Below are 15,031 nucleotides of genomic sequence, written 5' to 3'. Positions count from 1 at the left end.
TTTTCACTATTGCAAGGCTACCTGTTCTCCATAGGCCAGAATGGGCTGTTAGAATTATTACATTCTATAATCCTAAAAGACTGTGATCCCTGAATGCCCTCGGGATTGGCTGATATCACCAAGTAGGCACAAACAAACGGGAATATGGTAATGTATTTTTTACGGAACGAAAGAGTCCTGCAAAAGGTAGAATGCTTGAACGCAAGAAAAATGGTTCCAGTCACCCAAAGGGTAATCCAACTACTGCACCGTCCTCCGCATGAATGCCAGTCCTGGCATTCCCCAACGGAGGGCACTGTGCTAAGAAGTGGCCGACAATGCCACTCGAGCTAGTATAACTGAGGAACTGAAAGTTAACGATTGAACCGTCCCCTGCAAGAATGCCTGTTTGGGCACTCGCCAACGAGGGGTACAGTACTTGTGCAGTTGAAGGCACTGCCACTTTTTACCAGCAGTCCTCCAGTATTAGAGCTGATCCCAACTCTTCCAGCATAGCAAAGAGGACTGAAGTCTATAGAAGTGGAGCTAACCACTAAGAGTTTATGGTCAAGAACTGTCAGCTGATTTCCTATGACTCTGTGTAACGGACCAGCGCTCGTCTAGGCAAACTGTAAGGAAAAGTGAGCGCTTAACAATAGTGGCTCCGGTATGGCTGTTTCACAGAGCTAGGTGTCTGACCTCAGGCGGGATGATTTACGGCCTCACACAACACCAGGAGCCGGGCGTAGGGCAGGGTGTAGGTCGGGTCGCGCCAGAAGCAGAGCATAGGGCAGGGTGCAGGTCGGGTCGCGTCAGAAGCAGAGCGTAGGGCAGGGTGCAGGTCGGGTCGCATAGAGCATCCGCTCTCGCCAAGGAAAATACCCGCACCTCAAGTAGTAGGCTCTGAAGGTATATGGAAATGCCGTTCCTTACCTCTTCGCGGCGGTTGTGATTTCTGGTATTGATCCGGAATATCCGACGCGGTATCTGGCAGCTGCAATCTTTTTATGTCCGTTTGCGCAAATCCGTGCTCCGCCTCACAGGACTTGTGGTTCTTTTTCCGGCTGCTGCTGGGATATGTAGTCCCTCTGCGCTCCACGTTCCTGTTGCCCCTACGCTTCGTGTCGATGTTTGACACAGACTCAGACAACATGGTAGAAATTCGAGTTTAGTATGCCTTAACTCAGAATAATAAAATACATCTTTTAGTAAAGGTTATTTTAATATTTTGTGCTGGCAAATACCACTTTTAGAAAGTTAGTATTTGCTTGCCTACCCATTTCAGCCCGCCTCTGCTAGGAAGTGTATCTGCTGTCTGGTTTCTGTGAGTGACAGGGCTGGGGAATTCCAGGAGACAAGCTGGGGCAGCCCGGTGGTCAATAGAGAGATTTACATCCAGATGGGTGGGAGGAGTACACCTGGACTCTGAATAGGACCGTGCCTTTCCACCACAATGCTGGCTCCACCTCCTGTGGAGTGTCTGATGTCTCTGCCCTGCACACTGAAAGAAAAGCCAGAGTCATCTCAACAGAGTGCTCCAGAACTGGTTTAAACTAGGCATAGGCCTCTCTACACCAAAGGAACAAAGGATTTAGAGGTATAAGTATTGGGACCCTGCTCCCAAGAAATCAGATCCTACTTTAACAAAAAGAAACCTCTGCCCGAGGAGAAGGAAATGGGAAAGCTGTAAGGAGGAATACTGTCCATGACCTGGGGGATTGGCCTGCAGTGGTTGCCTTGCTGCTGAAGGATTGGAGAAAGACTTCTAAAGACTTTACTTTTAACTTGTGCTTAAAGATCTCCAAGGGCCTGTGAGTGAGCTTGCCCCCTGAACGAAGTCCCAGGACCAGTGGACTTCATCCTCCTCGCAATCCGCTGCTGGAAACGCTGTTTTCAGTATTTGCCGAGGCCGGGAGCTGTGTACGCCTCGTACAACCAAATCGTGTCCAGCAACGCACCGTACCCCGCCTGTCCGCCTCAATCAACGCGACCAACCAACTGTAGATCGCCCGGTGACTGGCCGACCCCGCCGCATACAAACGCTTTGCCTCATCGAGTCATCCTGGTTGGTACGCCCCGCACACTGCCGCCGAGTTCAAGGTTGCCGATCGCACCTGAAAGGGGAGTACGCGCCGTACGTTCACCTCGCACCACAGCCAAGACTGAACACTGTGGCTCCCACAGTACGGCTCATACGCCGCATCGTAAGTTGAACGTCTGGCATCCAGCACCGTCCGCCTCGCTCCACGCGGCTCTCCGCTCCACGCCTCGCACCAACGACTGCAACGAGCCGGGGCTCGCACCGTGAGTGGCCGACAACGCTCCTGCATCACCTTGTTTTTACAGCGCCTCGTCCGCGCCGGACTCATCGCATCAAGGTACTGTGTACGCCTCGAACCCCCATCCTAATACGCATCGGACTGAAGCGTCCGCTGCCCGCATTAGACTCTTTGTGTTCATTTTCATTGCCGTAAGAGCCAAACCCAGAGAACGAGTCGCACAGAACTTGAAAAATACGCATTTAATAAGAACTCATTATTGCAATTAGAATTGTGGTAATTTTTGTTGTTATGTTGGTCTTGTGCTAAGTCTTATATGAAAAGATAACTATTTTTTATATATTCCCAGTGTGGTGTCCATTTGAGGTGTTGTCACTTAGTTACTGAATGTGGTCATAAATGCTTAACCTACAAATGTCTCTGAAATAAGCCTTGACTGCTCGCGCCAAGCTACCTAGAGGGTGACCAGGGGTTATTTTGGGAGACTTGGGGGCATATTACAAACGATTAGCAATATTTATCGCTAACTAGGCTTAGCAACAATTTTTTTATCGCTAAGCATCGCCCGAAATATTTTTAGTATTGCAGTTGCAGCCTGGTTAGGGCGGGGCAGCATCGTTATTGTCTATGGGAGTCTCTCAGCCTGGGTGCTTCCTGTCCCTGGTTCCTGCATCGGAGGAGAGGCAGTGTCTGGCGACGGCAACCAGCAGGTAAGTTTTCTTTTATTTTGTTCTTTATTTCCTAACCCTCAACCATTTCCGACTAGCCACAACTGTCATTAGTAGTACATAACGTTTACTAATTTAACATTTGCAGTATCTCATTATATATCTTTAAGACTCAGAAACTTTTAGAAAACATTCACAATCACTGGATGATGTCATGAGTGATATCACTGACCATGTCATGAGTTATGCAATATTTGAGGTCATAAGCAGTGCATTGGGGGGGGGTAAGCTACAGTTAGCTCAGGAAATTATAACTGGTGAACTATGGAATGCCTTACCCCACCACCTTCGTATGCTGAACTCAGAGCTGGATATGAGAAAGGTGCTGAAAACCAGGGGCCTCATTTATGAGGCCTTGCGTCACTTTTGCGCTGCGGATGCGTCACTTTTTGTGACGCATCGGCAGCGTAAAACATGCGCCTTGTTGCGCCATATTTAAAAAGTGACGCATCTAGGTAGATGCGTCACTTTTTAAACCCCTGCGCCACATTATACCTGCGTCAGGTATAATGTCTGCAGAGGGGGCGTTCCCCCGCAAAAAGCCTCGTAATAGTGACGCAGTGAAATCTATGAGATTTCACTGCGTCACTTTTAGGATGCGGTTGCGTCAAAATCTTGCGCCTGCCTCACAGCAGGCGTAAGACTGACGCAAGCCCTTTCACATGGGGCTTTCCCCATGTGAAAGGACGCATTGCTGGAGTTGCGTCACTTTTGTGACACACTCCAGCAATGCGTCACTTTTGCGCTTACAGATGCGTCAGAAATACTGACGTATCTGTAAGTCCTTGCGACATGATGCGCCATACATTAAATATGACGCATCATTGGTGTCGCAAGGAGTGCACAGTGAAAAGTGACGCATCGCTGTTTTCACGCAGCGATGCGTCACTTTTCATAAATGAGGCCCCTGGCTCTTCAAGCAAGGGGAAGAGCGGCGCGAGCCTTCAATCTTTTCTGGTTGGCTTTTTTAGCACTGGGACACCTCTTCGGAGGTAGCCGTGCGCTTCATAAGTGTTCTTGATTGAGTGAGGAATTTCACTGGTTTTGTACGATTGAAATGTGAACCTAACTATAACAACCCTGTAACATTTGTTTTTTTCGGTTAATTTCTAAGTTTTTCAAAATTCTATTTCCTAACCATAACGTCCCGGTAACATTTTGTTTCTCCAGTGAATTTCAAAGGTTTTTGTTATTTTATTTCCATTCTATAACATCTGTGTAACCTTTGACACAAATGGGAGGAAGATTATGTTTTTGCTTTCAGAGAAACGGTGGATAAATCCAAATAACTATGAAAAGCATGCACAAAGCAATGAATGCTCTCTCTAGCAGCCTCCAAATCATGTGTATCCCAAAAAAAAGCCCTCTGTATCATTTTGCAATCGCCAAATCAACTCAGCATTAAAAAAAGGCACAAGGTCATCTAAAAAAAATTTGTAAAGCTCTGGCTCGTGGCTCCTGCCCACAAATCAGAAAGATTAAAAGCAGGCACAAAGTTATCTACAAAAAAATATTTTGACAATGAGGCTTAAAGCTGCCCAGAAATGCAAAAAAAAAAAAAATTAAATGGTCCTGCCATAAAGCAGAAATTGTAAACCCAGCACAACGCTGTCAAATAAAATTCCTAAAGGGAGGTTCCGTCCTTCAAATCAGGTTTAAACATGCATGTCAGCCATCCCCATCATCCATGAAATTTCGCTACAGAAAGGTGAGGACACTGTCCGTTCACAGGCAGGGGCGGCTGGCCACTACCGAGAGTGGTGAGGCGGGCAAATGGGTGGTGGGACACTTATGTGTGATGTTTGTCCTGCAGGTGCCATGGTAATGCACACAAAAAATGCAGACCTTTAATCTAGCGCACTATCTGTGCAAAGCCTTTTCTGAGCAGACCTGATATATTATGCTTAATCTGTCTGTAAAACTTTGTCTCATAGCATACTTCTCCTCGTTATGCCTCAACTGAGGAGGTGCAGCATTTTGACATATTCCCAGGTCTACCTGGCAACTAATGGTAAATCTGAGAATGCGCCAAAATCCACAGGTGAGTGATCTGTGCTGCCTTAACTCCACATTTGCCAAGCCACGGAGGACAACACAAGGTGGCCTTGCGTAGCTTGGCAAATATCATTCTTGGATTTGCGTCACCCTTGCATGGAGCAAGGGTGGTGCAACAGCTTAACAATTATGCCCCGAAGTTACTACAAAAGTGCAGTGTGTGAACAGTACTGTGTAGTACAAAACCGGGCTCTAAGTCGTTCCTTTCGGTGCCAGGGACCACTATGGCAATTTTTGTTTTTGAGACCCAAAAATATTTTTGCTCTCAGCCAATATTCGGTTTATGTTTGTAGGAGACCAGCAGTTTCTCTAGCTTTAAAGTTTTACAAAGAACACGTAAAAATAAAAGAAAAACTGACAAAGACACATGGCTGGAAGCCAACACCAGACCTATTGGCTTTGCCTTGCCGATGCTTGTATGTTCTGCTGGAATCTCACCATTGCTGAATTCTACGTTTAGTATAATTTCGCTCTGGGTAAAGTAAACCCTTCATCTGTGTGCAGCAGCACGTTTTTGTTTCAATTTTTTTTCCTACATGGGGAAAATATTTATCACTATGGAAAAAAAAACTCCCCCTACACCGCTGTGAAGTTTGACGCACTCTCTCCCTTTTTTAATTTACTCCTTCCCTTGACAGGAGTAAATCTTTGACCATTTTCAGGGTTGAATGGTGTCAGACATTTGTGAAAGGCCACTAACTCACTAGTTTGTGACCATTCTCAAATAGTCTAGGCTAACCATGCATTGAAACTGCCACTTGCCACCCCTTGCATGTGCTAAATATTTTGCAATCATGAGGTAATATTCTACGGGGCGTGGGGGTGCCGGGATTTACCACTGCAAAGGTCACCTCCTTTCAATCACTTGCTGTTGTGACCCCATCGAATTGCGCTTGTAAATCTGATTTACGAGAGCTGTATGCTCCAAGTTACAATCCAATGCCTTCTTTTTCTACTCCCATCTAGTGATGCCTGTAGAAAATGCATCTAGACCTTTTTAGTGCTTACTATCTATGCAAATCATAAATTTACTTCCTCACAGAAATTATCTAAATTTTAAGAGCTGTTCAGAAAATAGGCTGAGACTTGCTTTTCAAAGCAGTAAAATGCCCTCTCGGGTCTTGTCAAAACACTGGGGCATATTATCAAGGGGGTTTATCTCTGCTTTTTTGGCTTTAAAAGCCAAGAAAGCGGAGATAAAATGATCTCCCTATTACCTAGATGTCGCTAACACCAGTTAGCGACAGCTAGTAGGAGATAGCGACCATCTTGGGCCCCACTTTGTATGTGAGAGAAATTTATCACTAATGACATGCAAAGTGGGCGTGCCAAGATGTTAGCGACTGGAAACAGTCGCTAACATCGCTATCTCCTATTACCAACTTTTGGAGATATTCGCGCTAAGCGCGAATATCTCCAAAAGCTAACACCTGCCCTGAGCAGTTCTTAGCCATGTTATCCAATGGGAGGTGGATAACATTGCTAAGAGCATTAGCTCGGTAATGCATGAATATCGCTGACTTTTCAGCGATATTCATGCATTGCGGCCGATTTTTATCGCATTTGCGATAAATCTTGGTAATACCAAGGTTTATCTGCGATAAAAATCGCCGCGGGTCGGCGATACATTTTTGTCTCTAACCAAGCAATAGCGATGATTATCGCTGTTGCTTGGTAATATGCCCCACTATTCGCACAAAAGAAGGGCACATATGCTTTTCGAGTTTAAGACTGCTCCTAAACCATACGTTGCACACCTCCGTCATATTTCTTTAAAATTGAAACCAGCTATTTTTGACTGCTGAAACATATGTTCACTTCTGTCTCACTGCAATGGCGGCTCTTGCATACCCATAAGTGATTTATATATTGCTGCAGGAAATACCACTGAGAAATCTTGCCCGTTTTATAAAATCCCTCGTTCAGAGTTGAACACATTTATAATTATGAAGTATTACCTGCAAAACTGCGGGCCCATCTCCACTCTGGAAATAAATAGAAAATAAAATGCTAAAAATGCATGCAATAAAAATACAAGAATACATTTCACACTCATTCCATTTAATGAGACAGATACATTGTGTGCAGTTATGTCGAGAGTTGTTACACGTTAATAGACTTTGCTGAACATTTCCACTGTTGTAAGAGGACCTCGAGTAATTCTGCACCACTTATTGTGTCTCTAGTTCTTCTAATTGTATACTGATTCTCAAAAGTATACTGTTGTTTCGCAGTCAGGCCATAATCTCCGGGCGCAGCATGGGATTAACTCTCAAATTCCAAAGGACATAAGGTAATAACACTCAAGAAGGCGGTAGTCCAGTCAAAGCGACATATGTAGAAGAAAAAAAAGTTTGCTAGCATTCGCGCCAAAAATTTCAATTCTATTAAGGACGTGGAGGCGAGGATTATGCTTTCTGTTTCTTTACTACAACTTTTAGCAGCTAATAAAAACGTTCAAAATATTTATCAAAACTACATTTCCCATGGTGCATATCAACCAATCATAGTCCCAGAGTCCCTACAAATAGGACCTTTCACGTGACCTATCCTTCTTTGTTTTAAAAGGAGCAATGTCCTTAATATCGGAAACGGCCAACTTGAGCAAGTCTGCACGAAACCAATTCGACCTCAACTGAAGGTCATACCTGAACCAGGACACAAAGTGCCAACATAGATGCACAGCTTGATGAGAATTCACTCTCTTTTCTGTTCTGCACCTGAAATAGAAAACCCAGCTCGTAATAACCGCAGAACGAATACCCGTCTGGTATTGTAGCTTCACACAGAATTATCGCGCTTTGAAGCTCATTTTCGTGTAGCGCTTTGGAAACTTAATTTTGCTCATTTGCATCGCGCTCTGTGTTTCATTCACTGTGCAATTAACTGCGTGTACCGTAGCTTCCCCCACTGTAATAGCGCTTTGAAGCTCATTATCGTGTAGCGCTTTGGAAGCCTAATTCTGCTCATTTGCATCGCGCTCTGTGTTTCATTCATTGGGCAATTGACACTATTTATCGGAGCTTCTCCTGGCATAATCGCTTTGACATCATTGTTGTGTAACGCTTTGAAGGTTGGCTGTTTATTTGAATAGCGCTTTAGGTGTAATTAATTTGTTGGATTTAGGAGCCTTTGATTGCTTGCTGGCGAGCATTGTGCTGTGCCCTCGCTGTTTTCACTTTCATTTCAGCCCTCCATTTTGTTGTTGTGCTATCCCCTGGCCCGCCTCCCCGCGCCCGCCTCCCAGCTGACCCTCCCACGCTCCGCCCCCTCCACTATCCATATAAGACAGATGTCCCAACGTGTAGCGTCCACGCGCTACGGCCGCGCCGAAGGTGCGCCAAAGGTAAGCCCGTCTACGCTCGTCCGCGCCTGGACCGCGCCCAGCGCCAGACTCCCTGGCCCTCGTCCCGCCCACCCCACCTGCATTACATACGCCGCCTCCACCCTCCTGACCCTTAACCCCGGCTGATTCCCCCACTGCGCCCAAGCCGCCCCTGGACACACCCATGGACCCTTCACATGCAACTCCTGCAAGTTTGACTGCACCAAGACCAACTCCTCATCCACTAACACCAAACAGAGACCTGACACCAACCACCTAAAATGCATCCTGCTCAACACCCGCTCGGTCCACAAACACGCCATCGACCTCTGGAATCTACTAGACACCATATCTCCGGACGTCGCCTTCCTAACTGAAACATGGATGAACGCCTCCTCAGCCCCAGACATCACCATTGCCATCCCGGAAGGCTACAAGATCATCCGAAAAGACCGCAACAAGCAAACAGGAGGAGGCATCGCTATCGTCCACAAGAACTCCATCCGCATCTCAACCAGCTCAGACGTCAACCTGGCTAGCGCCGAACACCTTCACTTCCAGATCCACACCGACCCCAAGACCACACTCAGAGGCACCCTCCTCTACAGGCCACCAGGACCCCGAGCACAGTTCAGTGAAGACATCACTGACTTTATCACCCCACACGCCCTCCCCTCCAAGGACTACATTCTTTTGGGAGACCTCAATTTTCACCTGGAAAAAAGCAACGACAGCAACACCACCGCCCTTCTGGACAATCTCGCCAACCTCTGACTCAAACAACTTGTTAATACCCCCACTCACTACGCAGGTCACACACTCGACCCTATCTTCACCTCCAGCAAACATATCTCCTTCAGGCATACCACAGCTCTCCATTGGACGGACCACAGCTGCGTTCACTTTATCTACAATAAGACCACAACCCACAACCATCCTCAACCTACTCTGCGAAGAAACTGGAACGAAAGCACCATCGACCAGATCTCCTCATCGCTCCTTCAAAACCCCCGTGCCCACTCTTCGAACCCCAACCAAGCAGCCATTAACCTCACTCAATGGCTAACCAACAGCGCCGATAACCTAGCACCCCTGAAAAAACGTCAAATCAAACAAGGCAACAAAAACGCCCCCTGGTTCAACGATGATCTTAAGAAATCCAAAAAACTCTGTCGCTCCCTTGAGAAGGACTGGAAAAAAGACCCAAACACCAGCACCAGAGACGCCTTCAAAAACGCCACCCGCATACACCACCAACTGATCCGAACTGCCAAGAAAGCCGTTTTCAAAGACCGACTTGACAACAACGCCCACAACAGCAAGGAATTATTCAACATCGTCAAAGAGTTCACCAACCCCACTGCCAACTCCAACGACATCACTCCCTCTCAAGAACTCTGCAACTCCCTAGCTTTGTTCTTCCACGACAAAATCGCAGACATCCACAACAGCTTCGACAACCAACCCGGAAACCAACCCACACAACCTTCTGCTGTACCTTCACCCCCTTGAACATCCTTAATGACTGGAACCCAATCTCCACTGATGACACCATCCGCCTGATGAACTCCATCCACTCAGGATCCCCCACAGACCCATGCCCTCACCACATCTTCAACAAAGCAGATTCCATCATTGCACCCCACCTCCGAGATGTCATCAACTGCTCCCTCAACTCCGCCACCTTCCCAGATAGCTGGAAACACGCCGAACTCAGCGCCCTTCTGAAAAAACCCACAGCTGACCCCACCGAACTCAAAAACTACCACCCCAAATCATTCCTTCCATTCCCGGCCAAAGTCATCGAGAAAGCTGTCAACAACCAGCTCGCCGCCTTCCTCGAAACCAACAAATCCCTCGACTCCTCACAGTCCGGCTTCCGAGCCAAACACAGCACTGAAACCGCACTCATCGCAGCAACAGACGACATTCGAACTCTACTGGACAATGGTGACACAGTCGCCCTCATCCTCCTCGACCTCTCCGCAGCCTTCGACACAGTCTGTCATATCACCCTATTACAACGCCTCAGAAACATCGGAATTCAAGGAAAAGCACTGGAGTGGATCACCTCGTTCCTTGCCGGAAGAACTCAGAGAGTCCGCCTCCCACCATTCAAATCAGAGGCCACTGAAGTCATTTGCGGCGTGCCACAAGGATCTTCACTCAGCCCCACCCTCTTCAACGTATACATGAGCCCCCTCACGGCCATTGCACGTCAACACAACCTCAACATCATCTCCTACGCTGACGACACTCAACTGATCCTCTCACTCACCAAAGACCCTAACACCGCCAAAACCAACCTACATAAAGGAATGAGAGAAGTAGCCGAGTGGATGAAGCACAGCCGCCTGAAACTGAATTCCGACAAAACAGAAGTCCTTATCTTAGGTACCTCCCCCTCCGCCTGGGACGACTCGTGGTGGCCAGAGTCCCTTGGACAAGCACCCATCCCAACAGACCACGCACGAAACCTGGGCGTCATTCTGCACTCCTCACTCTCGATGACCAGACAAGTCAACGCCGTTTCATCATCTTGCTTCAACATTCTTCGCATGCTCAAAAAAACATTTCGATGGATCCCCACCGAAACTAGAAAAACGGTCACCCACGCACTGGTTACAAGCCGCCTGGACTACGGAAACACCCTATACGCCGGTACCACCGCAAAACTTCTGAAAAAACTCCAACGCATCCAGAACACATCAGCCAGACTCATTCTAGACATTCCGCGTAAAGATCACACTTCGGGTCACCTGAAAAACCTCCACTGGCTCCCCATCAATAAGAGGATAACATTCCGCCTTCTAACCCACGCACACAAAGCACTTTACGAACTTGGACCCAAATGCCTCAACACACGACTTTCCTTCTACATCCCCTCCCGCCAACTACGCTCCTCCCACCAAGCCCTAGCTGCTATACCTCGCATCAACAAAACCACCATGGGAGGAAGATCCTTCTCCCACCTGGCGGCTAAAACCTGGAACTCACTCCCCATTCACCTTCGCCTCACTCAGAACCACCTAGCATTCAGAAAGCAACTTAAAAATTGGATATTCGGCAAGTAATTCCCCACCCTTCTCCAAGCGCGTTGAGACCCTCTGGGTATGTAGCGCGCTATATAAATTACTGAATTGAATTGAATTGAATCAAGGTGGGTAGTCAATTAACTGTACTGATGATTACATATTGGGCAGGATAATCCTCACATCCATGTCCTTAATGGAATTGAAAATTCTAGGTGCGAAGGCTAGCAAATCTTTTATTCTATGACAAGACCGAAGGCTTCAGATTATGGTAGTTTAACGCATCCCAAAAACAGCAGATGCAATATAGCCCACAGGTTTTTAATACATTTGTTTAAACGTAGAATCAGAAGCACAGTCAGCGGATTTCCTTATATCTTGTACACTTGAACCCAACATGAATGACTTTGACACCATAGTGCCTCTCACCGAATGAGCACCAAATACTTTTGTATCAATACCAGCTTCAGCCATAGTACATTTCAGCCATCTGGCAATAGTGCCAGATGTAACAGGCTTAAATGGTTTTTCATATGCTTTTAAACATTTAACCACACATAGTTTATCATTAGATGGAAAAGCATTGTAATCAATAGATCCTGAAAACGTTTTAGTCCTAGCAGAAACAGTAAAGGAAACCCCTTCAGGGAAGAATGCTCTACCTGTCAAATCCAGAACTATCACGTCAGAGACGCGTCGGCAAGCAGATAAACAAAGAAGCCTGGCTAACTTTGCATATAATTTTTTCCTAGAAAGCTGAAAATTATCTGGCCATTTTCAAGCAAGTTTAAAACCTTAGAAACATCCTATAATACTGGATAGTTAGCCTTAAGCGCATTAGCCACTCAGATCCCTTTGAGTAACTTACAGATCAATGGATGCATCCCAACCAGTCTGCCATCCACCTGAGCGTGTCCTGCCAAAACGGCGGACCAACAATTATTTACAGATCAATATGTCAACCCTTCGGAGGCTTTTTGTGTAAGATAATTGATCACTTGAGGTAACTCTGCCTCCACGGGTTATTCCAAGAGCCAACCCAGCCATCCTCACCATGCCAACGAGTAACACTTTCTGGTGGAAGGAGCCCAGGCCAGATGGATGAAGCCCGAAGCTGCCTGCAAAATTCCAGGAAATTACCATTGTTGCCAGAAAGCCACCAGGCCTATCAGGAAATGCTGCCTTGCTAGAACTAGAGGATGCAACTCCCCCTGAGGGCCCTGGAGCATCGTCGGAGACCGAGGAAGGAGAAGGGGACAATCACACGCCAACTCCAAAAGCATGGGGAACCAGGGTTAAGTTTTCCATATGGGACTGACCAAGACGTTCGCCGCTTTGTCGGGATATTTGGTTTGCCTCTTGGGGAATAAGGACAAATGGAGGGAACGCCTAGTACAATGTCTTCGACTAATCCTGTGAAAAGGCATCTGTGGCTTGTGCTAGAGGGTCTAGTCCCCAACTGAAGAAAATCTCTAGTTGTCGATTGAGTCTGGAGGCAAATAAATATATTGTGCATGACCCCAAATTGAGTGAATCATCAGAAATAAGGAATTGTGAAGCTGCCAGTCACTGTAATCCTTCAGGTGGCGGGAATTCCAATCCCCCACTGTGTTGGATTGACATGGTAAGTATTCCGCTATTACTGAGATCTGGTGGGATAGGCATTGATGCCAGATGTCCTTGGCTATCTCCACCAACATTGGGGATTTCGTGCCCCCCAGCTTTGTTGATGTAACATACCCCGATATATTCTCCATACGAAGAAGGATGCAACATGATACTGACTTGAGGGAAAGGGTCCGAATTGCAAATGAACCCATCTGGAGCTCCAGGCAGTTGATGTGCAGAGATAAGTCCTGGAGGGACCACCTGTCCCCTGTAGATACCTTGCCGCAATGAGCTCCCCAACCAGAGCAGCTGGCATCAGATTCTATGACTATTTCCGGAAGGGGCCCTGCTGTACTAGGCATCTACGTGGGATAGCCACCACTGTTTCAGTTTCAGTTTCAGTTTCAAAGAACTTTATTCGGTTACAAACAAGTAACCATAAAAGTAACAGACATAAAAACAGTTTACAATGATTACAGCTCATAATGTGAGTTCAGTGAGGGAGATAGACAGTTATTCGGTAAGAATTTTTTTTAAACCATTTCAGTTACCATTTTGTTTCCGTAGTTTAAAAACACTTTTTAAAAAGTTTAAAACCACAGTAACAGTTAAAACCGTATCCATTCTCTGGACTTCTAAAAAAGCTAGGCGGCATCTGGTTAAATTCATTTCTTTTAAAAAAGGGACGATAATTTTTCTACGAGAGGCACTATAAAGTCTGCAGAAAAAAAGGATATGAATATCCGATTGATGTGACATGCCATCACACGAGCAAGTGGGCAATATACGTATCCATGAGTTCATACTAGGAAAAGACACCAATCTAAAAAATATAAAAAATATAAAACGAGTTAAAAGAAAGCGATCATAGTTTGTCATGGGCAGGGATAGGTATGGCTTTACAGACTTAGTCTCACATAGAGTAAGGAGGTGGGAATGTACTGAATGTTTCAGAGTTTCAGCTCTCCTCCTCTTATCCTCAAGATGGTCTAGGCAGAGGGTTTTCAGTGTACTCCTTGAGATGCTATCCATTGAAGATGGATCCGAGTAATAAGAATAGCGCCCCATCTCAGTCAGGAAACTCTTTACGTATCCCAGCCATTCTGCTCTGTCCACGTGATCCAGGCTGAGGGTATCCTGTAATAGAGCCCGATTCATAACGCATTCATTTGTGGTCCATACCCTGTGCCACAAAAGGATAGGTTGAATTTTAATAAGGTCTGATATGTAGGGTTGAGCAAGTTCAGCGTGACAATTAAATGTGGCAACACACTGTGGAACTGCAAGGACTTCTCTCATAAATTTGTTTTCCACCACCTGGATTGGATCAACATTTGCGTACCCCCACAACCCTGAGCCATACATAGCCACAGATAAGCATGTTGCTTTATATATAGTTAACATTTCTTTTATCGGCTTCCTGCCCAGTTTTCTAACAACATTCTTTAGAGCCATGATCGTTTTCATAAATAAAAGAGTTCTGGCCTTAATTGCGCTTGTCCAAGAACCTGACTCATGGAATAAAATGCCCAAATAGGAAAAGGTTGGGGTGTTATCTAATGGAACATTATTTAAAAACATCCGTTTCATCGGTTTACCTGATTTTGGACCACAGTTCATTGTGAAAGTTTTACTACAATTTACTAGTAGATCTAGATTCAGCATAAAGTTCTCAAAACTTACTACTAGTTTTTGCAGAGCCTGAGGGGTACGTGCCATAAGCACGGCATCATCCGCATACATGAGCGCAGGGATTGCCCTCCTCCCCACCCTGGGCATATCTCTGCACTCCTGCAGCAGGTGATGCTCAAGCCCATTAATGTAGAGGAGGAAAAGAAAAGGTGCTAATACACAACCTTGATGCACTCCACGGCCCACACTGAATTGTCTGGAGCATTCGCCCCTCCTACTGTAGCGAACAGAAGCTGTGGCTCCACTATAAAGTTCCCTCAGGAAACAGATGATGGTGTTGTCCACTCCCAAACTTTTCATTATTGACCACAATTTAGTGTGTGACACGCAGTC

At 46.2% G+C, this 15,031-nt stretch overlaps 1 protein-coding gene across 2 annotated transcripts in view; it reads right to left on the bottom strand.

Moving 5' to 3' along the window:
• LOC147676823 (butyrophilin subfamily 3 member A3-like) overlaps positions 1 to 15,031 on the bottom strand; it is a 443,159-nt gene that overhangs the window by 38,047 nt on the left and 390,081 nt on the right. For both annotated transcript variants that reach the window (XM_086945236.1, XM_086945237.1), the window contains one exon: positions 7,000 to 7,026. In XM_086945236.1, coding sequence (XP_086801362.1) covers positions 7,000 to 7,026 — 27 coding nt within the window. The remainder of the gene's footprint in view (positions 1 to 6,999; positions 7,027 to 15,031) is intronic.

The sequence above is a fragment of the Lissotriton vulgaris genome, chromosome 12 (assembly GCF_964263255.1).
Source record: "Lissotriton vulgaris chromosome 12, aLisVul1.2, whole genome shotgun sequence".
NCBI classification, from domain to species: domain Eukaryota; kingdom Metazoa; phylum Chordata; class Amphibia; order Caudata; family Salamandridae; genus Lissotriton; species Lissotriton vulgaris.
This window is presented reverse-complemented; position numbering and strand designations above follow the sequence as displayed.